Source organism: Cucumis sativus, chromosome 7, assembly GCF_000004075.3.
Source record: "Cucumis sativus cultivar 9930 chromosome 7, Cucumber_9930_V3, whole genome shotgun sequence".
In the NCBI taxonomy this organism is placed as follows: Eukaryota; Viridiplantae; Streptophyta; class Magnoliopsida; order Cucurbitales; family Cucurbitaceae; genus Cucumis; species Cucumis sativus.
The window spans coordinates 4,538,761-4,566,179 of record NC_026661.2 but is presented as its reverse complement, the minus strand read 5'-3'; the positions used below and the strand labels follow the sequence as shown (position 1 = coordinate 4,566,179).

Here is a 27,419-nt window from a genome sequence, read left to right as displayed (position 1 = left end):
GTATGCACTCTGCACGTGTGACTTTGAATGTTACAAGAAATTATTTTATTTTCAAAACTCTCTCTTCATTCTTAACCACAAATGGATGACAGAGTCATGAGTCTGGTGGCTCAGATTTTGCGTCGTTCCATTTCAATTGTCTTCTTCCGGATTTGTATTAGATTGCATGTCCGATTGCAGCCATTGCCATGGCCGCAGAAATGGACACGTAAAACATTGCTAGCCTTTCTGGGGTCTCTGCTTATTCTAATTTCCAACTCAAATTTCCATTCTATCTTCCCAATTTCTCTCGCTGCATTCCAACTTCTCCCTATGTCAATTCCCTTCTTACAATTCAAAATCCCTCAAATCTTTGGAACGTGGGTATTTTTTGGCCTCAGATGTTGAGCCCCATTTTCATTTTCCTTCCCCCCTTTTCAGTCTTTACTTGATTTTTGTGTTCTAAGCTTCTAATTTGGGCTTAGAAGTTCTGGGTTTGTCTTTAAACTGGCAAATGTTTCTCACTGTATTCAAATTGGGTGTATTGGATTTATGAGTTTTGGTACTATGTTGGAGCCGGTTAGTTGTTGCCAGAGCTCCCAGTCCCAGGTAGCTTCTTCTCTTATTTCCTTGTGTTATTATTCATCTTTTCGTGTTGTGATGTTTCATAATCTTGATCGACTTGATGAGTGTTATTGATATTGTATGATCCTATTTATTTGACTTGTGAGTTTGACTTTTGATTGTTTGTCATATCTATAAAGTGTTTTGATACTCTCTCCTGTTTTTTAGTGGTTATATAATCGAAAGTGATTTGAGAAATTCTACGAAAGTAAGTTCTTTTTCTTTTTTGTCGGCGATTCTTATAAAAGTAGTTACTCTTAGTGATAGAGTTTCAAAACTACTCTTCTCAAAAGTGAGCACAAACTCGTTTGATTGGAATTTGTTAGGGATGGATGATGATAATGTGGTAATTTTTTTTCTAAAAAGTTCAACAATAAGAGGTGGTGGGGATGTTGAACCCTTGACCTCTGGTATATGCTGTAACGGTTGATCTATGTTCAGGTCATGTCTATGGGTTTTTAAATTTTAATTGATCTTGTGAAATCATCCTTTTTAGGAATCTTGATATGGGGTTGGGTATATGGATGACTGATGAATTTTCCAAGGCCGTTTCCTAATGTGTTCATTATTGGTTATGTAATTTGATTTGGAAATTGCATATCGTTATGGTTTACAATGTTCAGTTTCTCATAAGAGATGAATGGTTTGAAATTTAAAACAATAGAGTAAGTTACTGGGATACTGATGAGAATATCTAATACTCTCCACCATGTTGTTTGAAATATTTCGGTGACCTTTGACTTCAAAGCCTGTAAAGAGATTTGGACAATAGATTACTAATTATTTTTTACATTTGTATGTGTTTTAATTCAATACTCATTTCTTCTCTTTTTGTAAGCAAGAAGAGGACTAACGCCATATGATAAAAGTCAAATTGCAGAACCGAAGAAGTAAAAGTTCAAAACTAAGAGATTCTAGCATGCTTAAATAGAAACTTGTAGTTTTTCAGAAATTTGATGATGAATAGAATAGCTAGTTATAGACAGAATTTGTAAAACTCTTAGGTTTGAGAGAATCTGAATTGTTTATTCCATTCACTAAAGCGATGTTTATATATAAGTGTACAAGAGTGACCTAAGTGGAGAGCAAAAAGACCACAAAGGACAATATAATAGAGATATTTACAATAATAAAATGACCCAATATTAGTACTATACTAGTGTTTATTTACACTGTTCAAAATTGCGGAGGTTTACTTTCCGGAGTTTCTCACTTGTTTCACTTGGTTATTACTATACAGATTTATGGTGCAGTTAAACAAAAGAATCCTTTCAGGGCCTACTCTCATACTGTTCATCAACTTTGTGGACCTTCCTTCAACTTACATTATTCACACTCGAAGAAAGTGGCTGTTCCATCATGCACTTCTAATTACTGGAGGAATGATTATTCTTTAGTCCCTGTACTTTTCCACAATGGTGCTACTACATTAACGTTCAAAGTAGTTGGACAGAATGGGTACAATTGGTCTAATCGTAGGCCTAAACAGAGAGAAAGAATTAGAACGCATGCAGCTCTTGATGTTGCAGCTGCTGTTGACGTCATCAATGATTTAGGATTGGATACATTGACATTCCTAGCTGTGACTGTCGTAGTTGTCCCTTTATTTAGGAGAATTAAGGCTAGCCCTGTAAGAATGATATTCTCTTCTCCACATACTTTTCTTATTTTATTATTATGATCTTTTGATTAAATTTATCTTTATTGAAGTGTGTGAATATAATGATTACCCTTGGAGAAATTGAGCTGTGGGAGGGGGGGGAATCTGCTAGGTTTCTAGATACTTTTCCCATTGTTATTGTAATAGTTTATTTCTTGATCTTAAGCAGTTTGATTTGTATAACTATTTCTTTGACACTGAAGTAACATGTTCTTTTATTTTTACATAACATCTACATCAATATGATGTCATTCTCTAAATAGAGCTTACTGATTTTTTTCATCATATTTTTCCTCAACTTTCATGAAGCTTAGGACTTTGTTTCTAAGGATCCCTTATACGAATTTTTTCATGCAAAGGGGTAATGTCGTTTGGAGAACTGTTAGGTGAAATCTAGTATCAATATATGAACTTGTAATGACGGTGTTTTTAGGTCAGAGTTTTCCAGGATGTTCTAATGACTCTCATGCAGGTCTAAATTTTAACTAGAGCATGTACCAGATTCAGGTGTTTCTAATTGTAAATGGGTCAACTAGTTATGAGAGTTTTGGGTCCCAAGATATTACAACTAGTTGTTCAACTCTACTAAGATACATATTTAGTCATACATGTATACATGCTCATGCTAGAGCTATATATAATATTCAGCAAAGTTTTGTGAATATCTTCATAATGTGAATTACTGTGCATTTTTCATCATGTTTGATTCAAAATCTGACCACATGCTGGCTGTTTTCAGATACTTGGTTTCTTCTTTGCTGGGATTGTACTTAATCAATTTGGCGTGATTAGAAATATTGTAGACGTTAAAGTTTTATCTGAATGGGGAATACTTTTCCTGGTAAGCCACATCAGCCCTCTCTTCATGCTCCATGTTTGTGGGTGTTATGCTGCTTTGTGATCTGATCATTGAATGACATTCCATGTATCATGTATGATGTTGCTTGTTGCATTTTGTACCACAATGAACTGAGATCTACATTAAGTGAATGAAATAAAGTCCTGAATGTGGAAAAAATAATGATGTGAAGTATTAGAGGCCTGAGTCCCTGACCACCTTAGACTTGCATCATATTCCATTCCTTCTTACCCTTCTGAATTATGATTATAATTATAATTATGTGTAGTATTCGGGCATGGGTGTGCACGTGAACATGTGAGTGTATTTGTTTAATTATACATTGCACTAACATTATTCCTCTCTAGCTATTTGAGATGGGTTTGGAGCTTTCATTCGCACGTTTAAAGGCTCTTGCAAGGTTTGCTTTTGGCATGGGATTGACACAGGTATATTTCTAAAAATAGATGATGCATGATTGGAATGTACCAATATATTTTAAATTGAATCTGTATTTTTTTTTCTTGATTAGAACTACTACGACGTGTCTTTCTACTGTATTTTTTTAGTATCCAATTAATAAAAACAGGTTGAATTTTGTTGTCACATATCAAGTCAAAGTGAAAGTCAAACCCATATCAAGATGCATATTGTTCGATGATATATAATTAAATTTACCTCCATCCATCAACTTAAGCTTTCGGGTTAGTTGGTGATTAAAGATGGTATCAAAGCACGTGGTTCAGGAAGGTCCTGTGTTCTAGCTCCTACAATCTTATATTTCCTCCCCTATTAAATTGATTTCAACCTGCCGGACATTTCACCTTTTTCAAGTTTACAAGTGAAGGGAAGTGTTAGATGATATATAATTAAATTTACCTTCACCCATCAGCTTAAGCTTTTGGGTCAATTAGTGATTTAAGACATATATGGAGATTAGAAAGTCATAGTGGAATGGGTTAGTGAAGGTAATTTTGAAATTGGGGGTTTCATGAAAGGGAAAACCTTGTCTGTTTTGTTAAGGATAGAGGGAAAGATGGAGTCACTTCTCAATTTGGAAAAGGTCAAGAAATAGTATATAGTTTTGAGGGGGGTAAGGCATGTGGTCTCTTTCCACATTGGATATGGGATAGTGCTGTTATAATCCATCCTTCAAACTGAAAACCATGATGATACTGTATCGAGTATTCTTTGCTCATAGATCCATAACAAAGGCAATTCCACTTGGTACTGATTGTGCTAGGCCATTCATCTCATTATGATATAGCATGCTATTCAAAAAAGTTGTTTAATGACTTCAAGTTAAACTTGCACTTAAAAATCTAGCTTGTATTGGAAGAGTGCCAAAGTGCTTCTAACCCACATACTATTCTATACCAATTACAATGAGATTCAATGAGTCTCAAGTTCATATTATCCACTATTGCTTGTGGTTTCAATTTTTTAAACTTATTAACTTACACACTACTACCTTTCCTTTTGAAGGTCATATTGTCTACTATCGCTTTCACAGCATTTGAACTTCCCACAAATGGGGCTGTTGGAACAAAAATTTTGGAGTTCCTTTTTCATGCCAGATCTGACTTGGTAAGCACTCTATTTTCAGTTGGTATCCCTAATATGCATTGCATTAATGGAAATTCTGAATCTCAATTTATTTGGCTGTGCATACTAGTAATTTTTTTAAAACAAAATCCATTGATATTCCAGGTTAATTTATATTCTGTATATAAAGCCTCCGTTAGATATTTTCATTTCCTTCTCTATGGTTGCTTGTCTTTGTGTGTATGAATAGTTGTAGTTTTTCATTGTAGTTTTTCTGCTCAATCTTGTTAGACCTTCAGACAAGAAAAGCTTCTCTTTTGAGTTATCACTACAATCTTGGTTTGGAAGCGTTGTTTCATTTCGATCTTTTATGCTATGATGACAATGTTGCATTTACTCACCAACTTGAGTTATGATTGTCTGAATTGTAGGTTAACATTAGAAGCGTTGATGAAGCTATTGTTATTGGTGCTGCCCTTTCTCTATCTTCTTCAGCTTTTGTTTTACAGGTAGCCTAAGCTAGTACCCTCATAACTTTTCTGTGCACTAAAGGCCGATTTGGATTGATTTTCTAAGTGATTATAAACAATTTTTTCCACTTAAAAAGTCAATCCAAACACGAACATATTCAATCATGATTTTGAAAGAAAATATGTATTTGTTGATTGAGAACAATGGAATATGCCTGCAATCTGGTTGTCTATGGTGTTAATTCTACTAAGCGTAGCCTGTAATAGAGCAAAAGACTTTCTATTGAGGTCTATTTTTTCTGTAATTTCATGAAAAGACACATCAAACCATTGGGGACATGAAGACAAGAGTACTAAATAGAGTAACAAGTATAAACTCCTGAAGATTGCAAACCTAATTTCTTCTGTACTCAATCATCCAATCAAAGACGCTCCAGCTAATGAATTTTAAGAGACTGAGCAGTAACTGTTTTAGCATTGACATGGGGAAATAAGGTGAAACGAAGACTTAGACCAATACAATGTTCACGGAAATAGGCTTATTACCCAGAGATAATATCTACATTAATGTAGTACTTAATGTTAATAATGTAAAATTTGATTTTTTTAATATCTCATTATCCAAATCCTCTTTCATTTCCATCCAATTGAAAAATTCCACGTCCTATTATTACTAATTTCATTTAATTTAGTAAAAATGTAATTTGAAGAACAAATATTTTAGTTTATTGCATTTTACAATGTTGTAATGTGCTAGCAGTAAGCATTTAGGATAGTTGACTGTTGACCTTACCTATCATAATGAATAGCTTCTTGCAGAAAAAGGAGAGCTTGCGACAAGATTTGGCTCTGCGACTCTAGGGATACTTCTTCTTCAGGTTTATTCCCCTTAAATCCATCAAATTTATTTTCAGGACTTGCTTTATATTGGTTCTCTTTTAGTATATTAGATACTTCCGTGCAAAATATTTCGGTCCTTATATAAGGTTTCTATCAGAATTATGGTCTGTAACCTTTCTGCAATACATACTGTTGGATACAGGATATTGCTGTTGTCCCTCTCCTGGTCATACTTCCAGTTCTTGAGAGCCAGGTATATGAAAGGATTCTAATATCGTTTAGAGATATATCTTAACATTCTTTCATTTTTTTCTCATGAAAATAGTTCCTTTTATATAAAAAAAAAAAAATGCAATCTGCTGGAAAATATATTATTTCTTTTGCTCATGTAAAATGTTCCCTGTCATTGTATTTGTACGATTACCTCTTCCCCATCATCTTGACATCTATAACTTAGCATCGCATTTATCAAATAGTTTGACTTTTTGTATTGCTTCTTTTCCTTTTGCTCTCCATCCTCTTAGAATTTGGGCACGGAAAGTATCTGGCCAATGCTCGCACAAGAAAGTTTGAAGGCTTTAGGTGGACTGGGTCTACTGTCCCTTGGTGGAAAGTTGATTCTTAGGCGAGTTTTTGAGGTTTGCATCATGCTTATTTTTTACAGTATTCATAAGGGTTGCTCCGAGTTTGTTTTAGGATCTTAACACTTACGGAGAGCGGTTAAAATTCAGGTTGTTGCGGAAGCAAGAAGCTCGGAGGCTTTTGTCGCCCTTTGCCTGCTAACAGTTGCTGGCACTTCACTAATCACTCAGAAATTGGGCTTTAGTGATACGGTTTGTTTCATTTTTTCATGCTTACAAACAGCTAATGTGAATAGATTCCATATTTATAATATCTTAATTAGAATTGATGTGCAGTACAGCTGGGAGCATTTTTGGCTGGGGCAATATTAGCAGAAACTAATTTCCGAACACAGATTGAAGCAGATATTCGGCCATTTAGGGGCTTGCTGCTCGGGTTATTCTTTGTTACCACAGGGACCTCCATTGATATGCAGGTGCATTGTTTTCTGTTTGCCATGTACTGGTTTAAGATTATTTGATTGGTTCGTATAGTTATGCAATAATTATCCATGTTTGAATGATGTATAGTGCAACTAGAAGAATATAGGTCAACTACAAGATATCTAATTACTTACAATGTTAATGTATGGAAGTTGAAATACATTAATTATTTAGTCTGAGTTTTATGAGTTGATAAGTGAGTATTGGAAGAGTGCTCTCCTTTTGGCTTAAAGGTGAGCATGAAAAACACAATGTTAACCATACTGTTTTTTTTCTCCTTCATATGTTTGATATAATTTATCAATTTTCTAATTTTTTCATTAGAAGTTAGACCCATCAAGAAGTACTATGATGACTTCAGGGTTCCTCTGCATCTTGTTTTATAAGTGATTTCATTTCTTTGCAGCTCTTGTTCCGAGAATGGCCAAATGTTCTTGCACTTTTGGCAGGTTTAATAGCAATCAAGACCCTTATAATAACAGCAATAGGTCCCCGCGTGGGCCTCACTACTCAAGAAAGTGTAAGAATAGGCTTCCTTCTATCTCAAGGAGGCGAGTTCGGATTTGTAGTCTTTTCACTAGCCAACAGGCAAGTCTTTACTTAGATGGTGCATGTCTATTCGCCCTCATGAATCCTTGCTTTTGCTCATCATTTACTCTTTCATGGTAGCAGGCTTGGAGTGTTACCACTCGAGTTAAACAAACTGCTCATCATTATTGTTGTCTTGTCAATGGCTCTAACTCCCTTGCTTAATGAAGCTGGACGAAAGGCATCGGAATTCATCAGCGAAAAGTACAAGACAGAGGATGTATGTTCTAACTTTAAGGCTTCCTTTCAATACTGAGAGCTTGATTTGCATTTAACTGGGCCTGAATTAAGTTTGTATTTGTTGGTGGCAATACAATTGTATTTTGAAGATATTGGTATCTGTACATGGTAAGCACATGAGGTTCCTGCTTCCAACTATGAAAACAAGCAGGAAAAATGCTTTGAAGTAAATACTCTCTCTAATGTGCTAATATAAAAAGATTTAGGATAAAAAGAAAATAATACTTGGATGGTGGTCTAGACCAGTTATTCGTATACTGTACCAGTTTATTCTGCATATTTTGAAATGTGAAATTTTCACAGAAAGCTGCAGATACGGTGAACTTTGACGCTACTGAACCTGTTGTCATTGTTGGATTTGGACAAATGGGTCAGGTATATATCCATATATCTTTATGTTTATATTAATAATCATCATTTAGCAAGGGTACAATCCTGAAGTTTTTCTCCTTATCTTGTTTTTTCTTTGTAGGTTCTGGCAAATTTCTTATCTACACCTTTGGCATCTGGGTTAGATGGCAATACTCCTGGATGGCCTTATGTAGCGTTTGACATTGATCTTTCTGTAGTGAAGGTTGGTTAGATTTTCGATTTCTACAATTCTCCATGATTGACTGTTTTGTACTTCTTTTATTTGCAATGGCATGATGTTCTCGTAAAGTAGTTCCTTTTTCTAAGTTTGACAGTAATTTTCATGAAGCGTCTTGTAATTTTTCTTCTTTAAGATTTTGAATTGTTCATACCTTTTTTCCCTCCATAAGTTTTGGGCTATATGGTTATCTGGCTCTTACACTTCTATGGTTTTATCATCATCAGACATCTAGAAAGCTTGGTTTTCCTGTTCTCTATGGAGATGGATCACGACCAGCAGTTTTGCAATCTGCAGGAATTTCTTCACCAAAAGCTGTCATGGTTATGTTTACGGAGAAGAAGGCAACAATCGATGCTGTTCAAAAGCTTCGGCTTGCGTTCCCAGCTGTAATTTCTCTCTCTTTAATGTATGTCAGTATGTGCATAATAGGAACTAGGAAAGTCAGTCCACCATAAAGGAGACAATTATGCTGAAAGAAATCCACATTTCCTGTTTTGGAGGGAGAAAACATATATATGTATGCAGTCCTTTATAAGGTTTCTACTTTGGTTACAAAATTTTGTTCTATTGGACTTGCTTCATTTGTGCCATCTATGTGGACAAGGAGAACATATGTTCTCTTTTATTAAGTGTCTTCTTTCATTGTGATGAGTCCCTGTATGTTGAACTCACTGGCCGCTCCTTATTTTCAGTCTGATTTGAACATGACAAAACTTCTACGATACAGATCCCAATTTATGCCCGAGCTAAGGATGTGGTGCATCTATTAGATTTAAAGACCGCAGGTGCAACGGATGCTATTTTGGAAGATGCTGAGGTATTAGTGTTGAGTGATCAGGGCGTGATTATTGATATTTGGCTTTGTTACTTAAGGTGCATTTTTGTAGACTCTCCTGGATACCCTAACATAAGATTCTTCAATTTATTTGTGCAGACTAGTTTACAACTTGGATCAAAGCTTTTGAAAGGGCTTGGAGTCATGTCAGACCAAGTGTCTTTCCTCAGTCAAATGGTTCGAAACTCTATGGAAATACAAGCTCAAGATGCAATCGACAAATCCAATGAGCAAGAGTTAGAGATTATGAAACCGCTGCAGGTTTGCATATTTGAATGAAATGAAAGTTCAATTTTTGGTTGACTAGATTTAGGAGAAAGAAAAAAAGAAAGGAGAACCAAACCACATGCTGTCGGTTTCAATGAATTTTCGTACAAGTTGCACAGATAATAAAATATAAATTACAGCTGACAGTAGATACAACTTTTATCTAGGTACATTAGCTAACTTTTGCATCCTATTCGATTCAATTTTAGTGAGCTCTAACGTCGTAAATAGTCAAAATGTTTTAAAAAATAGCTCTCCAGTTAGAGAATTTCTACAATCCCCCCTTTTCCTTTTATGAAAATGATATTTGGGAACTTTGGAGACAATAGATTTGAGTTGGGGATTCATTTTCCAAGCTCTGTGAGCATCATGATAGAATCGTCTTCAGGACCCACATTATCGGGTGTAAATAGAAGGCCATTGTAAAGAAGAAAGAAAGAAATCTTAATGGAATTCCGTTCAGAACTTCAATAACATGAAACCACTTAGTCTTTGACTCTTCGACTCTTCAACACTTATCTACTTTCTCCCAGTTTTCATTCATCTTCTCAACGTCCTGATTATTTGGGATATCAAAATTGATGGTTTGGCAAATCATTTTTAGTTTGCAACATCAAGTTGAGTCGATTCTTCATATCTGGTGTTTGTTTATAAATCATGTGTATGATTCCGAATTTTCTGCAGCAGTACACTGCATTTGATAGTCTTATACTTTGTTATAGACCAACTTTGTCTGTACTCAAAAAATTGATGACGTTACTGATTTGGTTGATCAGATACGTGTCAAGGACTCCATCGAGTCCCCCGAGAACGAACTGTCGAGACTGAACCTGAAAGATAAAACTCAAATCTTAAACGGAAAAGAGGTAGATCAAATGAAACAAGGTACTGTTTTCGAGAAGGCTGAAGATTTAGATGGAAATGGAGTGTTATACTGTGACCTTGATACAGAGAACAACTTTTTAGAGGAAAATGTGGTAGAGCCACCAACAACCCACATAGCAGCCACTGATGGTGTAGAGAAGTGAAAAGTGAAAAGTGTTGTTGAAAGATTCTCGTCTTCCAAAAGTTTTTTGTGTCTGTTCTCAAGAATTTTTCTTTCCCCAACTTTTGACTTGGTGCAGTGAAGTGATTAGAGGGCATAAAATTTGGATACTATTGTAAAGAAACTTGTCAGTAAACCCTTTTTTTCTTCTTTTTTTTTTTTTTTGCCCTTTTTCCCCCAAGGAAACCACACCATGTATATTGCTTCATTTGATAAATATTCAATTATTTGTCATTATCTTTTGGATATGGGTATTGGTTCTTGCTCCAAATTAGTCAACATGAATATATTCATCTAAGGAAACACAAAAAAAAGCTGAAAGATTGGAGTTGCTTGTAAATCAAGTTAACTATAAACCTTGTATCTAAAGATGTGTTTCCCCTACAAAGTTTGTGTAGCTGAGGCTTTTCTGGGAATTTTGGATTGTTTGTATGCTCTAAATTGCTAATCATCTTGTTTGTTCTCCTTTCGATTTTCGTGTTTTTATTTTTGAAAATTAAGCTCGTAGAAATTAATTTTGAAAATAACTTCACTAAATTAACATCTATATGTACTGAAAAATTAAAATTATAAAACAATAGTTTAGTGGTGTTTTCTAAATATTAATTGATGTTTAACTACGAAGAACAATATTGGAAAAAGTCATAAATGAAATGATAAAAACGCTATTTTGTTATTCAAAATTTCATACAAAATAATCAAACTTCACTAATAAATAGAAGAGATACAGTCAATAAATTTCATCATGGAATTATGATTTATGAATCTATATATGTATTACATCAGCAACTATATGATAATTTTACATTAGAAATGATTATATAGATAAAGTTAAATCAAATGTTAATCACTTTATTTTCTTTCAACACTTTTATCTCACACACACACAAGAGAAAAAGAGAGAAACCCATCTTTATTGCAAAGATTGATGGCTACCATCAACCACAAACAAATCTTCCCAAGAATCACTAAAACTTTCTCATCAAAATTCTCTCCACTCTTTATATTTCATTTCTTTTTTCTTTAAGAAAATATATTTTCTTTTACACGATACAGGTGGAGATCAAACCTCATACTTCGAGGTTAATCGTATAAATTTATGTTCGTTGATTTATACTCATGCTGACAATCAATGATACATGAGTGTATCTTAATCACTGAGTTCTGCTTAAATCGTTAAAATGATCATTTATGGATTAAATAGAGACAATGTGATGAACATAATAAAATATTTATTTTTGTGGAAGGACAATTTTTTCTTAATTTTTTTAAAAATAAAATTTGTTCGTGTGAAGATATCTCAACTGGCAAATCAGTTTATGTCAATAACTTGTTACGAGTCTATACTCTTTCGTTAAATAAAACTCAATTGGACGAAAATGTCATGCTACAATTTCAAGAAGAGAATATGTTAGTTATAACGAAAATTTTCAAATAAACACGTGAATTTGACAACAATTTAGACTACTTTTTACATCAAATGCTTAACGTAGTTAATAGATGAAGAGTGTTTGGAAAACGTTTAATCAAAATATTAATTTAACAAATAGTCTCATTTAGTTTCATGCAAAAAATTCCAAAATTTTCGATCTCATTCGACACTCTAAAACTTTCTTTCCATCTTCTCAACATTTCAAATTTTTTATTTGCATTCTAATATTTAGCTTTCTAATTAAAATCTATAAACTTTTAAACAAATTTGAACAATTAAAATTGAGATCAAATCCATGATGATATGAATATATATTATTATGTAGAATTTAGTGTTGCATAAAATGAAAAAGTAGAGTTAGTTATCCAAATAAAAAGTATGAATAATGAAAGAAAAGTGAAAAAGCAAATGGTAAATTTATAGATACATTATTGACATTTATATCATTATCATAACCCACTAATTAAAATGACTTTGTATTTTTATTTATATGGTTTTCATATGAGTTGTCACAAAAGCCAATTCTATAAAACTTTTCCCAAAAGGTAATTATTATCTTTATCTTTTATTTAATTAATTTGGCTAACTTAGAATCTTTTAAAGTACTTTGCAAAAACAAAAGAGAAAAGTCTTTCAAAGTATTTCAATTGGGTCTAAATTGGATATTCTTTATGCATTTTTTGAATTTTTAATCTATATTAATCTACAATAATAAAATATTAAGCCTTTTTCTTTTTCCTCTTTAAAAAACCACAAATATAACTAATAAAACTAAAATATAGACAACTTTCGAAATTTATTAGTAAATATATAAAACAATATAGTTGATAGAATTCTTTGTTATATATTACATACTTAATTAATTATTGTTTTTACCAAATTTAAATAAAGATTTGGATAAAAATTGAATATATTAATATATTAAGAGAGAAAGTTGAAAAGGTAAAATAAATATATTAATATAAAAATTTATTTATATTGTTTTCCTAAGATTTTTTTTTTTTTAATTATGAAATTACTCTATATTATTTAAAATCTCAAAATAAAATTTTATAATTTGGGAAAATGAATTATTTGTTCACTAAATCAAACACAAGCAATGATTTTGTATATATTTTTTTGAAAGTTATGTTTATGAATCTAAGAGAGAAAATATTTGAAATGATAAAGCCAAATATATGAGTCAAAGTATTTTTGCTTTTTTTGAGAGAGAGATAAAAAGAAAAGTTGGAAGAGAGTTCGGAAGAAAACAACATTTGAAATCACGGAATCTCAACTGAAATAGTGAACAGATAATTGCTATACAGATCATATATATATATATATGTATATATATTATATATATATGTATGTGTAGGTACTGTCGTCTTAAAATCTTAACACAGCTTTTCTAAATCTGTAATCTCCTATTCTTGGAATCCAGTTTTTTGCATACATAAGCTTTTTCACCGCTTTCGTCATCCGTCTCTGTTCTTTCTTCTACACTCATTCTCAATCCTCGTCACTTAACACACAAATTCAAATTCACCTTCTTTACATACCAAAGATTTCTTCTTTTTCTCTTTTTGTTTCTGGGTTTCTCTCAACGCCATGTCTAAGAAGGAAGAGTCAGCTGAACGTTTAGAGGGGAGTAATCCGTCCGTTATGACCTCTGTTAATGAAGCTTCTAACCCTTCTTGGTTTACGCCATTGAGGTACTGTTTTTTAACTTTTGATGATTTTTGTTTCTAAATGCATGTTTGTTTGTTTGTTTGTTTGGTGGATTCTAGCTGCATTTTTTTTTTTGCTAATATAGTGGATACTTTTTATGTTTTCTGGTGTGCTTATAATTTTATTTGTGCATGGTGGGTTTTTTCTTGTTCTCTTTTTGTCTTGTTTGGTGTAGATGAGGGAAAGCAGTTTGTGTAATTTTGTTTTTTTAGTGATTGTATGGTAGTTTGTAGCAATTGAAGGAAGCCCTTTTGATTAATCATGTCAGGTTGAATCTGATTTTTCCCATGTGGTTTTGTTGTAGTGAGATTACTGTGATGTGCTTTACTAAGGAAATAATTTGTGTATGAGTTGTGTTTTTGCTTTTTCTTTTTGAAATTTTGGTTGGGAAGAAAATAAGGGGTTACTGTTACTGACTGTATACTCTTGAATTTGGAACTTGGAAGAATTTTGTGATTACTTTGATGTTTCGAGGAATTTGTTGAATGCCGAGTGATACGTAACGATTTTGTTTTCTCTAATTTTTTACGGGGCATTTGGTGCAAGAAGTGAAATAGTTTGATCGTGGAGGCTACCTTGCAAGGAGTTAAATAAGTCATGAATTGTTGCTCTTTAGCCTTGGGGCCCATAGAGGGTTTAAGAATTCCTTGGGACAAATAAGGAGAGGAGTAACTGCACTCCAACTCCTAGTCCTACTCCTTGTGCCAAACATGCCCTTAGAGTTTCGACGTCAAAGGAATTAGAGTCTTTGATTTTATGAAAATATAGGTCTTACTGAGAACCTTTTGATATTTTGAGGCAATGTATCTTGGGTCTTATCATCCAAGTTTCTTAAACAGCTTCTCAGCTTTAATTGAAGTTTGCTTTGTATGAGTTTCTTTTTTGAAGTTCAAGGCCTCTAATACATATATGTTTATTTCTGAACTTGCAGATTGCTTATTATATTTTGCGTCATCCACCTGATAAATTATATGGATAGAGGGGCCATGGCAAGCAATGGCGTCAATGGGCACCGGACAATTTGCACACCTGATGGTACATGTACACCTGGTTCTGGAATACAGTAAGATTTCTAACATTGTAACTTTTTCTTTGTTGCTAAATCTATCTTTCAAACAAAGTCGTGTCTGATACAATGGTCCCTAATTTACCAATTTGATATTTCAAACACATCTAGTACCGTTTCATCTCCTGTCTTCTAAAGATGTGTTATTGGATTATTGTGCTCAGGGGGCAATTTAACTTGAGCAATTTTGAAGATGGAGTTTTATCCTCTGCTTTTATGGTTGGACTTCTTCTGGCTTGTCCGATATTTGCATCGTTGGCAAAGAGGTAATCTAAATAATTGTTGAATGCTCTACCTAATGACTCAAGGTATAACATGTTTGAAATTTTAAGGCTCCCAACATTAGTTATATAATAGAAACAATCATTTTATTAAACATTTAGCATGTCTTTTTCTTGTTTATTATTATAACTTTCTAGCACTGCTTCTTTTTGTTACAATTTTATGTCAAACTTCTTTCGTTTCAAATCGAGTTGTTGAAATATGCTGCAATTCTTTGTTAATGTCTGCAAGAGGTCAGACAAGCTTGTGACATCTCAACTAATTGCATAAGACAGTTTTAGGCTAGCTCAGTCGGGAGGTTCTTGCTTACTAAATCAATAAAATGGGATGAAAATGTGTGGTACACTTCAAAATTGAGATTTATCCCCACAAAATATGGTTGAATCCCAATCATTCACAAAACCTAGTAAAATCCCATTCCCTTTTCCCATTCTTCTCTTAAAAAAGTTAATGATAGAGGACAAGTTATTCCCCTTTGACTATTGTACATATTTTTCTTTTGGCAACATTTTAAAGCTGATTTTGAATAAAATTCCCATATGAAATATGAAATTGTTAAAGATAAAAGTATAGAAAAAATAGAACAGGAAGTGGCATCAGGTAGAACCTAAATTTGTAAGGTACAATCAGACATCTAGTCATGATAGTTCAATACAAAAAAATGGTCAATCAGCTATAGCTATACCATAAGGAATTTATTAGCATCAAAACCACACAAAGAACAAATTTGCAAGAACAAGCAAAAGAAATAAATCTTTTTTTTTTTCCTCTAATAGTGATTTCATCAAATGTATTTGTTATTGAAGCTCCATCTTTTTAAACTTTTGCAGGGCAAATCCATTTAGACTTATTGGTGTTGGATTATCTGTTTGGACTGTGGCAGTAGTTGGCTGTGGTTTTTCAGTTAATTTCTGGTCTATTGCTGTATGCCGCATGTAAGCAAATATCTTAACTTCTTTTTCCTGTTCTCTGTTATTTTCTCTTTGCTTTCTCTACTTTCTGTATTAATTATATGAGGATTATCTTAAGATTGGTAGTTGGATGCTTCATGGGCTCAATAGTAAAGCTTTTCATCTGAAGGGGAGCATCCTGTGTAGATGCACTATTCGATCCCTTTTGTGGAGCATTTGGAATTAGAGATATAGTAGAATTTTTTTATGACAAATATGATTCTTTTTGGACTGGTTCAACAGACAGCTTCTTGGTGTAGTACCGATTACACTAAACACTTTTCTTGGGGAGGGTCCCCTCTTCCCCTGCTTCTTTTGTCCTCTTGAATATATTTGTTTCTTATCCCAATTTTTTTTTTTTTTCTTTTTGAGGATTACCTCATCTTCATGAATTTAATGTGTTTTCTCTGATATGTAGGATTGTTGGTGTTGGTGAAGCTTCATTCATAAGTCTTGCTGCGCCGTTCATTGATGATAATGCACCAGTTGAAAAGGTTTATTTATTTTCTTCACATTTTGCTTGAAATTTCATTGCAATAATGCATTTACCTGTCTCTTTCTTCAAAAATTATAAGCATGATATTTACATAGTAAACTTCCCTAAAGTTTGATAATTTAGGCCCTGTTTGGTTGGTTCATGAAAACAATTATAAAATGTTTGGTATACTTATTTCTTAAAATGATTTCCAGAAACCCCTGAAATGGCTTATTTAGAAAACATAATTAATCGTTCTTTTTTTGTTTCTAAATTTTTATTTCAGAAATTATAAACATTGGATACGCTATTTTGTTTTCAAATTCACAACCAAACATAAATTTTGAATTTTGAATTCAAATTTTTAAATTTTAAATTGGAACCAAATGAATTATTTTTTAAAAAAACATTTTTTGGATCAGGAATCATGTAGGACTTAATACAAACTGTGTTGAACTTGCTAATCGTACATCTAATTAGAAACATTTTCTCATTTTTCACAGAAAGCGGGTTGGCTTGGAATATTCTACATGTGTATTCCAACTGGCTATGCAATTGGTTATCTTTACGGTGGATTTGTAAGTTTTTGCACATTTGGATGTATAATTTAAAATTTGAATAATTTGTCTTTTCATATTATGATTGGTTTGTATAGTTGAATAACTTCATTTTTTAATTCATAGGTTGGTCAACATTTTGGATGGCGCTATGCATTTTGGGGAGAGGCAATATTGATGGTTTCATTTGCAGTTCTTGGTTTTATTATAAAACCCTTGAAACTGAAGGGTAAGGATCAAGTTTAGATCATACAACCAGTTTTCTTGTTCTGCTTTAACAAAAACAAGCAATGTGGTGATGCAGGTTTTGCTCCCCCAGAGACAACTAATGCACCAATACCGGTAGATGCAACTGCGTCCTCGGTTAAAGGTGCCTTTTGTCTTTTGATTTTTTTCTCGTATCTTAATTAAATTGATACTTTATTGCTCAAGAATTTAGCTGTTTCGATTTTATATTAACCCATTTTCTCTCAAAAGGTATATAGGAAAAATTGTATTCCAATAAAATTGCCTCGTTATCTTTGTTAGCTTCTTAGTTTGTTGTCATGTTTATGATCCATAATAACTTTTCCTTTTTGGGTGTATGGTATTAGATGACCTCCAAGCTAAAGTTGGAGTATCGCCAAAGGATTTCCAAGAGGCAGAAAATTCTTCCAAGTAAGCCACTTATTGTTAAGCTTGAATCTTGGACAATTCTTAGTGGGTATATGGTAGTTTAATTGTTAAATCCATTTATATTATCATTTATAGGAAAATGAACAATGCATAACATTGACTATAAGAAATTGATAGCACATAGGTTGGTACGGACAATAAGTACAGAAAGTCTAAATAAAACTAATGGGAATCATATTCTCTTTCACTTTTCATTCATTTAATAGGAATTAAATGCTAATATGCCATCTGATCTTGTTCTGTCCTTAACTTATGGCAGTTCTGTTCTTAGTGAAGTATTGCGATTTTTGAAAGATATGAAAGCGCTTTTGGTCAATATGGTTTTTGTCGTCAATGTTCTTGGTATTTCCTTCCCTTAATTTATGTATCTTGAGACAATTATTGCACTCTTTGAATTTACTAACTCTGTATCTTTGTTTTTAGGTTATGTGGCATATAATTTTGTCATGGGCGCATACTCATATTGGGGTCCAAAAGCTGGCTACAGTATTTATCAGATGGTGAAGTCACTTTATCCATTTACACTCTCTCCCACCTCTTTTCGTTGTTAGCGAGTTTAAAATGACTAATAAAATATTGAAATTTCTTTTTAATTAAATAAAAAAGTTGAAAACTTTATTATGTCTAAGTACATAATCAGAAGTCATTTTGAAAATTCTAAAAACACATTTAAACTAATGATTCTTGTTTCTCTCTCTTTAAAACAAAATGTTGTTGAATTAATGAAAAGAAACAAATGCTTCTGATATATAACTCCTGAACTCTTGAGAAGAATGAGAAAGTAAGTAGATCATATTAATCATTATAAATTGGAGATATGGTTAGATTTTGACATTTTGGAATATATTTGACAGAAAAATGCAGATATGATATTTGGAGGGATTACAGTTGTGGGTGGAATCGTTGGATCTCTAGCCGGAGGTTATATTTTGGATTGCCTAAACAACACCATCTCCAATGCTTTTAAGGTAGTTTCTTGTACTTAAAAGGGAATTGTTTCTTGGATTGACATTAGATGATAAACTCGAAATATTTTGAGGATTAGAGACAATTTGAAAATTGGCACAAACATGTTACAACAATAAAAATTCAAAATATCTCCAATGCATTTAAGGTAGTCTTAGTGTACTCATGATCTCATTTTAATCTCTCTCTGTCACGCATGTGTCAAGAAGTAATAAGAGTTTTGCACGAGAAGGTGGGATGGATAAAGCTAGTTTAGCCTAGAATACACTTCGAGCAATTTTTTTTCTTCTTTTCTTGTTCATTTATCTGTGTCATCTTATATATAATGTTGTGTTTGAGATCGTGAACTCTATAGTATAACTTGCAGAAACTTTATGAATGAAGAGCTTTTTATGTATAATGTATTATATGTCAATGATGTATTGCTTACATTTCAAATGTAGCTTCTTTCTACGGCAATACTCATCGGCGCAGCATTTTTCTTTGGTTCCTTTTGCTTCAAAAGCATGTATGGCTTCTTGGTTCTTTTCTCAATCGGTGAAGTACTAGCATTTTCCATTCAGGTATTTTCTTCTTTCCCGTAAGTTTTTCCTTGGAATTTATAACCTTCTCTAACTGATTATTACATAACTTAAATATGACTGCCAACAGTCTTTTCGTAATAGTGGCTAAGTCCCAATGAAATGGTCAGACTTGTGGAATTATAAATGTGTATATGTTATTGTAAAAAAGAGAATTTTATCTCTGAAAGGTAAAAGGTAACGATAGGCATAAAGGACTAGCACAGTTCGGCTAGAACTCACAGCTAATCCTTGAACCATTTAAAATCTTTTTGCTTAGCTCCAAATCTAACATAATTGAAATTAATGATAAAAATGGAGTATGGAAACATGTTAGTCTACAATGAATATATCTTGTATATTTTTTAACTGATCACTCATTTTTATTAAAAAGAAATCTGTTAAGTGAGTTGTGTTTTATTGTTCATATATAAGCTTTTTTCACTGCAGGGTCCGGTAAATTTCATATGCCTACACTGTGTGACGCCTAATCTAAGGCCTCTTTCTATGGCTATTTCCACTGTTTCAATCCACATTTTTGGAGATGTACCATCCGCACCTCTTGTTGGAATTCTCCAGGTTTGTCCTCTGTTTTACTCTCTATATGTTAGCATTGAAGTGTATCGTAAATGGGTATCTTAATTCTTCCAATTTTTATTTTTTAGATGTACCATCCTCACTGCTTCTTTCTTATGAGAAAAAAAATGAAAGAATACAACACTATAATCCCTTTCCACCCCAACTCTGTTGTTTCTGTCATCCTATAAAACCCATAACAAAGAACAAACTCCTGCTAACCATATGAACTTACCCTTCTAACCCAATGTCCCTCTGATGAGCCAACATAAAATTGAACTTCTGGAAGAACCAGTTTTATAGTTTTCTTTGTAATTTGAGGACTAGTCTCTTTTCATTGATAAAAAGTGATGTTTCCATTTCATAAAAAGCAGTCCTACATTGACCCTACACCTCCAAAGCAAGTGATCAAGATCTTCCTTTGCCTTTTGGCAGAGGATACAATAGAAAGGACCAATTGATGAAGGCAACTTAAAATCTGATCTAAATTATTCACCTGACCGAGTAAAACTTCCCAAGAAAAAGGAACTTAACTACCTTTCAGAACTGTAATCCTCCAGAAAGCATCGAAGACAGACTCTCTAGTTGGAGAGGAATCCACACATAAGTTTGTTGCTCGTTTCTTAACTACATGCTTGTTATCCTTCCAAACCATATATCTTGTTGAAAGCTAGGAAATAACTATCTTGTTGAAAGTTCTATTTGTTGCCGTAGATTTTTTGTTAATTATATTTCTTAGTTTCAAAGTTCTAATACTTTTTGCTCAAATGTTAGCAGTATTACTGGCTGAGTGGCTCTAAGTGAGATTGATGATTTTGTAGGACCATATTAACAACTGGAGGACGACGTCTCTAATTCTTACAGGATTTCTCGTCCCTGCTGCCATTATATGGTTCATAGGTAAAAATTCCAAACTTTCATCCTGTTTATTGCATTAAATTGGAAACATACAAATATTGTTTGCAGATTGATCATGTTTGTGCTGCCCCTTAGAATTTAATAGTCAGTATTGGAAGAGAAACATGGATATGTGACGCAGATACGATTTATCGACACATAATTTTTATGAAAGTAGGACACAACACAATGGGATGCAGTTTAGATATTTAGTACCCAAAAATAGATTTAGCTTCTAAATTCAAACACTGAAAAAAATACTGCTAACATATTGTTTCATCGTTCAATAAGATTTACTAAACAAATTTTACAATACAATAAAGGAAAAAAGTACGATTCCTCTTTTCTTTTTTAAACATTTAGTTTAGGTTTGTTCTTTAAGTTGGTCATTTGAGTTCTCAACATGATGGGGAGTTCAAACTTTTGATCTCATGGTTGAAGATATATATATGTGTTAACTAGTTGATCTATGCTTCGTTTGACATTACATTCATCTTTTAGTGGACCGTGAAAATTGGGTTTCTGTACACTTTTGAAAAGACATGTCAATTGTCATGACTAGGGTCCATAATGTGTTAGAAAAGATAAAATCAACTAAATAATTCTATGCTAATTTTCATGCATTTAACATATATCAAGAGGATGTTCTGAGTGTAAGTTTCTCATTATCAAAGAAGAAAAACTGATTGTTATATCGACACATTTTTCGCTTGAATATCAGGAGTGTTTCTTCACAGTGAAGATAAAAGTAATGAAGATTGTGAGAAGCAAGTCGTGCCGAATAGACCGACTGCAGGTTCTGCGCTCGAAGCGGAGAAAGTACAGCAAACAAACAAAGCTTCTGCTGAAGCTTAAGGTTCCATATGCCCAACTCACCCTTTTTAGTATTAATTTAGTGTTTCTTTGGTGTAAATAGACAATATTTTTTTATGATTCATATTTTTTTAGTGTTTTCACACAATTCTTTCAGATAATAAAAGGTGGAAGAGCCTTTGCATTTAGATTATCTTAACATTCCATGTTTCTGTTCCTGGTGAAACTTTTGAAAGTAAATATTTTGTGGATAAAATGAGCTACTCTTATCATGAATGTATATGAAGAAAGTTTCTTTTTCTTTTACAAAAATAATGAACTGGATTGTTGAACAATCATATTAAAACAGTAAAAGAAAGAACTCACTTAACAAAAACAATGAATTGGTTGAACTGTTTATTCTTAACTATGAATGTCTTTGATCAAATGTATAATTTAGCCAATACCTCTCTGATCTTACACGAAATGTATCACAAGAAACAAAAGAGGATTATCATATGATTACTATTCAAATAATCAAAATACATTTTGATGACAGTGATGCCTTTTTCATGATTTTAATTCATTTGCATCACCACTTTTGATGATACTAACCAACCCTTTTATTTATTTATTTTTGGTTTTCATTCTTGAGTTAAACAACTGCGAGGTGAATAATCAAACTATCCATCTAAGAAAATGAACCACAAGATATCATTATAAACTTAAGTGGTAGGTTTTGATTTTTGCACAAAATTCAAAGTGGGTCGGCCAAGCCAACTCAGATTGTATAAAATATGTAAACTTTTGTATGGAAAATCATGGTTAAATACCTCATTTTCTACATAAGAATTAAAATATTTAAAAGAGGGAAAATAATAATTAATATGTTAGATGAATAAGAAGTGTCAAAAGGTTGAACATTGATTACATTGCTGAGTTCTTGTCATGCAAGTAATTGTAATTAAATAATTTTGAATGAAGATTCAGTCTCATACATAACTTGATCATCTTTCCTCAAGCAAAAACATGGATTTATGTGGAGTAGTATGGTTATTTAAATCAAATACATGTATAAATTCAAATCTTTGTAAAGAAAACTATATTAAAGCATGTAGAAGCTTTTAGTTGCTTAAGAGTTAAAAGCTTATAAAAACCACTTATTTGAAAAGTCACTAACAAACAAACATTAAGTAGGAAACTATACTTTTACAACATATTTAGTCTTCCAATGTCAATAAAAGTGGAAAGAAATAGACTTTTTCACCTATCAATAAAATCAATATTAATTAAGGTATTTTTAAATATGAGGATTTATTTACGATTGTAGTAAAATTTTATTTATGGATACTAATAGATAATAGACTTAAGTAAAAGTCTAATAGTATCGTCACTTTTTGAAAATTTGTTATATTTTGTAAATTCTTTTAATTAGCTTTGTCCTTTCAAATATACTTAGCATTAAAATTGTAAGAAAGTGACTAAATTATATAGGTTGTAAATACATTATCCAAAAGTGATATTCCAATGCAAAAAGTCGTCGTTACTTATGAAATGAATATCTTACATCATGTTTGAAACGCGTTGATGTGGTAGACCAATGGATTTTCAAAGATAAAAAGTTTCTACAAAAAGAATTAGTTAATAATTTTTTCACGTCGAACTAAACCAACCGAATCATGCGTTGGAGCACTTCCTTGCTCATCCGTTCTTGCATTCAACTAATCCAATACAAGAGTGTTCTCACTCGCTAGAATTCCTCCTTCACTCTCTTCCTCGTTCTCACTCGCATTCGTTATTTTAAAAAACAAGCATCGACAACCGCTTGTAACATCAATATAAAATTGTTCGATCATAGTTTAAAAAAAGTCAGACGAAGACATTTTAGACATGAAATTTGGGTCAGCATCAATACAAAAATCAAATGGGTAATGAATAAAGAACTTAACAAAATTCACAAATATCAATGGGTCAAAAAGGTTGGAGTTTTGAATTCCCATTTTAGGCCTAGTGGTGCTTCGAAATTACAATGGCGGCTCATGTGGTGCTCTATCTCTATATATATTCTCTTATCTTTTTCTCAATCTTTAAACAGAAGAAGAAGAAGAAGAAGAAGAAGAAGGGAATGGCTGGCTCTTTTGCTGGGTCAGTTGGAATTGGTCTTCCATGCTCAACAAAACTCTCTCACACAACAACTTCACGATCCTTTCGTTTTTCTCGTGTCAAAATGGCTGTCACTCTCGATGAGAAGAAGAAGTTCACTCTCAAGAAATCTGAAGAAGCTTTCAATGCTGCCAAGGTACACACATTTCCCATTTCCTTTCATTTGTCCACGGAATCTTTCGGTTTGATTGGTGAAACCCCACCCTTTTTTAGTAATTGGTGGATTTTTCCCTGTTCGCCTTAGGTTTTGAATTTGTGTTTAGATATGTTCGATTTGGTATTGGGAGCCTGTTATTTTGATTTCTAGTGGGTTCAAATTTTCGTTGTGACTCCCAATTTGTGGTTGCTGTCTGAGATTTGTTGAAAGTTCGATTTTTTTTATATGTCTGGTTTTTTATGCTTGATGATGGAAATGGTTTTGAACCCATTTGCGTATTGTATCTAGGAGCTAATGCCTGGTGGAGTGAATTCCCCTGTTCGTGCCTTCAAATCTGTTGGTGGACAACCCATAATTATCGATTCTGTGAAGGGCTCTCATATGTGGGATATTGATGGTAATGAATATGTTGATTATGTGGGTTCTTGGGGACCGGCGATTATTGGCCATGCTGATGATGAGGTACAATTCCACTTAGTTTATCTACTTCAATTTGTTTCTACTTGTGTTATAATTTCAGTTGCTTGGATCTCTGTCTTGCAAAGTCTAAACTTTCTCATCCTTTTTTTTTTTTTTGCAAAGTTCTCAACTGTCATTCCCCTTACTAAGTTTGTTGTCTTATAAGCATGTTGTATTTGTTCTCCGTCACAAAATTCTTTGGAATTTGTTCTCGAGAAATATTGCTCGGTGTACATTGAGTATGATCAATAATTGTCTCAATCAATGCCCAGATAGTAGTAATTGTTCGGTTTGGATTTTTTCTTAGCTGAAACCACCTTGGTGAGATGCCTAATATTGAATACGACAACTAGTTTAGGTCTTTGATCTCCTTTATTTACCTCATATCTATCTTATTGGAAATGCAGTAGCGACCTCTCTAATCTACCATAAGAAAAAAAAATAATCCTTTTTCTAATATGAGCGTGCTTAGAGCCATCTGACATGAGCGTGCTTAGCATTTCTAAATCTTTTTCCTTTTTAAGAAAATGTACTTGGGACGTCTGCAGAACGTATTAAGACATGTTTTGTATAGTAAATGTTCAAAAAATATATACTGGTACAAAGCTGAAGCAGAGATTTTTTAATTCCAAGTTTTAACTCTACATAGAAACGTGAAGTATTTCTATTATAGAATAGAACAGGGGGTATTATAAGGAAGAGAGTAGACGGACTTGGTGAAACTACATATTAGATCTATATGGCAGAAAGCCACAAAGACAGCAGAATATTGTATCTTCAGAGAAAAAAACAAGCTTTCTTTTGATATTTAATTTTGTAAGTTTAAATTTCTAGATAGCGAATAGATTATAAGTCACTGTGTTTTATCTCTAATTGATACATATTTATTTACTACTTTTTGAAAGATAATGAATGTTTAAGTTTGTTGGTGTCCTAACTTTTTTAAAGGGACATGTTGCAGTGTATATGTTGCCATTTGTCCATGCTTCTACATTGATATTCACCATAATAATTTTCTCATAGGTACTCGCAGCCTTGGCTGAAACAATGAAGAAGGGAACCAGCTTTGGCGCCCCATGCCTTTTGGAAAATGTTTTAGCTGAGATGGTGATATCTGCTGTTCCAAGTATAGAAATGGTTCGGTTTGTTAACTCTGGTACAGAAGCATGCATGGGTGTTCTCCGGCTTGCTCGTGCTTTTACTGGCAAGGAGAAACTCATCAAATTTGAGGGATGCTACCATGGACATGCTGATCCGTTCCTTGTCAAGGCTGGTAGTGGAGTGGCAACATTGGGCCTTCCTGATTCTCCTGGTGTTCCCAAAGCAGCTACCTACGAAACTCTTACTGCCCCCTTCAATGATATATCAGCTGTAGAATCCATTTTCAATGCCAATAAAGGAGAGATTGCTGCAATTATTCTTGAGCCAGTTGTTGGAAATTCTGGCTTCATTGCTCCAAAACCCGATTTTCTAAATGCCATACGGAAACTTACCAAGGAAAATGACGCTCTCCTCATCTTCGACGAGGTCATGACTGGATTCCGATTGTCTTACGGTGGAGCTCAGGAGTATTTCGGAATAACACCCGACTTAACAACACTCGGGAAAATCATTGGTGGAGGTCTCCCTGTCGGTGCATACGGAGGGCGAAGAGAGATCATGGAAATGGTGGCACCAGCAGGACCAATGTACCAGGCAGGTACCTTGAGCGGTAACCCATTAGCAATGACTGCAGGGATACACACACTAAAGCGATTGAAAGAACCAGGAACCTACGAATATCTAGACAAGATCACGAGTGAACTTGTTGAAGGGTTGGTGGCTGCTGGGAAGAAGGCTGGGCATGCCATATGTGGAGGATACATAAATGGGATGTTTGGGTTTTTCTTTACTGATGGCCCAGTTTATAACTTTGAAGATGCTAAAAAGAGTGACACTGCCAAATTTGGTAGGTTTTACAGGGGAATGTTGGAGCAAGGTGTATACTTTGCCCCTTCACAATTTGAGGCAGGGTTTACCAGCTTGGCACATACTTCTGAGGATATTCAACATACTATAGCAGCAGCTGAGAAGGTTTTCAAGCAAATTTAGGTTAGATGTTTTATCCCTTTCACTTTTCTCAATTTCTATCTTATGAAAATTTTTCTTGTATCATTTTGGTTTGCCCTGTAACTGAGTGAGAGTTGAGTAAGAACTTCCTCTTAGGAGATTTGTATCTTCCTGATTGTATCTAAGTAAGTCGTTTAGTGTAATGTTGTTCTTGAAAGATTAGCAGTAATCTATGTATAATTCTTATTTTCTACTACCAAATGTCAATGACCTAATAAAAAGATAAAACTTAAAGGTATTTATCCCAATTTATTACGTATTGCAGATTTTTAAAGTTCAATCGTGAGTGGGTGGGATATTCAAACTTCTGTCTTTTCAAGACGACACGTCTTGAAGTTCATGTTTTATGGTCATTTAAGTTGCATTCATTCGGCTTCACAATTGAAGTACTAGCCTGTCAAAAATAACTATAATCTTATTGTGAGAAGCTTAAGCCAGGGCAAGAAGAAAAGCCAAACATCTGTGTTTCTTCTTAAAAATTTCTCGATCTGCTAGTTTGAAAATTGCAAAGGAAAATCGAGAGGGAGAGTGAATGCAAAGAAGGGACTAAAATGAGAGGGATAATTGCAAGGAGAGAGAGAAAAACTAAGAAAATAATGAAAAACGTTTGAGACAGTTTGGAGAGGGAACAAGGTGAAGTTGAAATTAACCTCATGAAATCAAATAATTGTAATACCATCTATTCTAAGAGAATGAAATTATATGTTGGGTGTAATAAAAAATGGTGAGACTTACAATTGTTTCTCATTGCAGAGTAACTACCAATCGTAGTAGTATGCATCCTAGAGTTCTTAATGCTCATTTTCCAGTTATGATTTCTAATTAGGATTATAAGAATATCAACTTGAACTGATGGATTGAGTTCAATAAAGTGGATAAATTTCCAATACAAAATAAAGTGGATAAATTGAAAATCAACCTCAACATCATTGGTTCTTTCATGTGTCAGAGCAGATAAAAAAGTGAACCCTATGCTTATCCATTCCATTACACTTTTTCTTCTAAC

General features: G+C 33.3%; 3 protein-coding genes across 3 annotated transcripts; all 3 read left to right on the top strand.

Annotated features, from left to right (window-relative positions):
• The first annotated feature begins 90 nt into the window (after window positions 1–90).
• Window positions 91–10,835, top strand: LOC101209266 (K(+) efflux antiporter 3, chloroplastic). The gene is made up of 19 exons (XM_011660544.2): window positions 91–588; window positions 1,844–2,233; window positions 3,003–3,104; window positions 3,470–3,550; window positions 4,587–4,688; window positions 5,078–5,155; window positions 5,926–5,994; window positions 6,159–6,209; window positions 6,481–6,594; window positions 6,688–6,789; window positions 6,879–7,013; window positions 7,427–7,608; window positions 7,693–7,828; window positions 8,152–8,223; window positions 8,321–8,422; window positions 8,665–8,826; window positions 9,168–9,257; window positions 9,375–9,536; window positions 10,319–10,835. Exons 1-19 carry the CDS (start codon window positions 532–534, stop codon window positions 10,568–10,570), a joined length of 2,439 nt encoding a protein of 812 aa, XP_011658846.1. The 5' UTR covers window positions 91–531; the 3' UTR covers window positions 10,571–10,835.
• A 2,423-nt stretch (window positions 10,836–13,258) lies between these two features.
• Window positions 13,259–21,822, top strand: LOC101207647 (probable sphingolipid transporter spinster homolog 2). The gene is made up of 16 exons (XM_011660543.2): window positions 13,259–13,713; window positions 14,661–14,792; window positions 14,960–15,061; window positions 15,908–16,012; window positions 16,446–16,521; window positions 17,006–17,080; window positions 17,186–17,288; window positions 17,364–17,429; window positions 17,653–17,716; window positions 17,994–18,076; window positions 18,158–18,234; window positions 18,589–18,702; window positions 19,144–19,263; window positions 19,711–19,839; window positions 20,658–20,736; window positions 21,455–21,822. The coding sequence occupies exons 1-16, from the start codon at window positions 13,610–13,612 to the stop codon at window positions 21,586–21,588; spliced, it is 1,563 nt and encodes a 520-aa protein (XP_011658845.1). The 5' UTR covers window positions 13,259–13,609; the 3' UTR covers window positions 21,589–21,822.
• Window positions 21,823–23,595: 1,773 nt separating this feature from the next.
• Window positions 23,596–26,661, top strand: LOC101207399 (glutamate-1-semialdehyde 2,1-aminomutase 2, chloroplastic). The gene is made up of 3 exons (XM_004136859.3): window positions 23,596–23,824; window positions 24,134–24,307; window positions 25,328–26,661. Exons 1-3 carry the CDS (start codon window positions 23,651–23,653, stop codon window positions 26,393–26,395), a joined length of 1,416 nt encoding a protein of 471 aa, XP_004136907.3. The 5' UTR covers window positions 23,596–23,650; the 3' UTR covers window positions 26,396–26,661.
• Window positions 26,662–27,419: the final 758 nt, after the last annotated feature.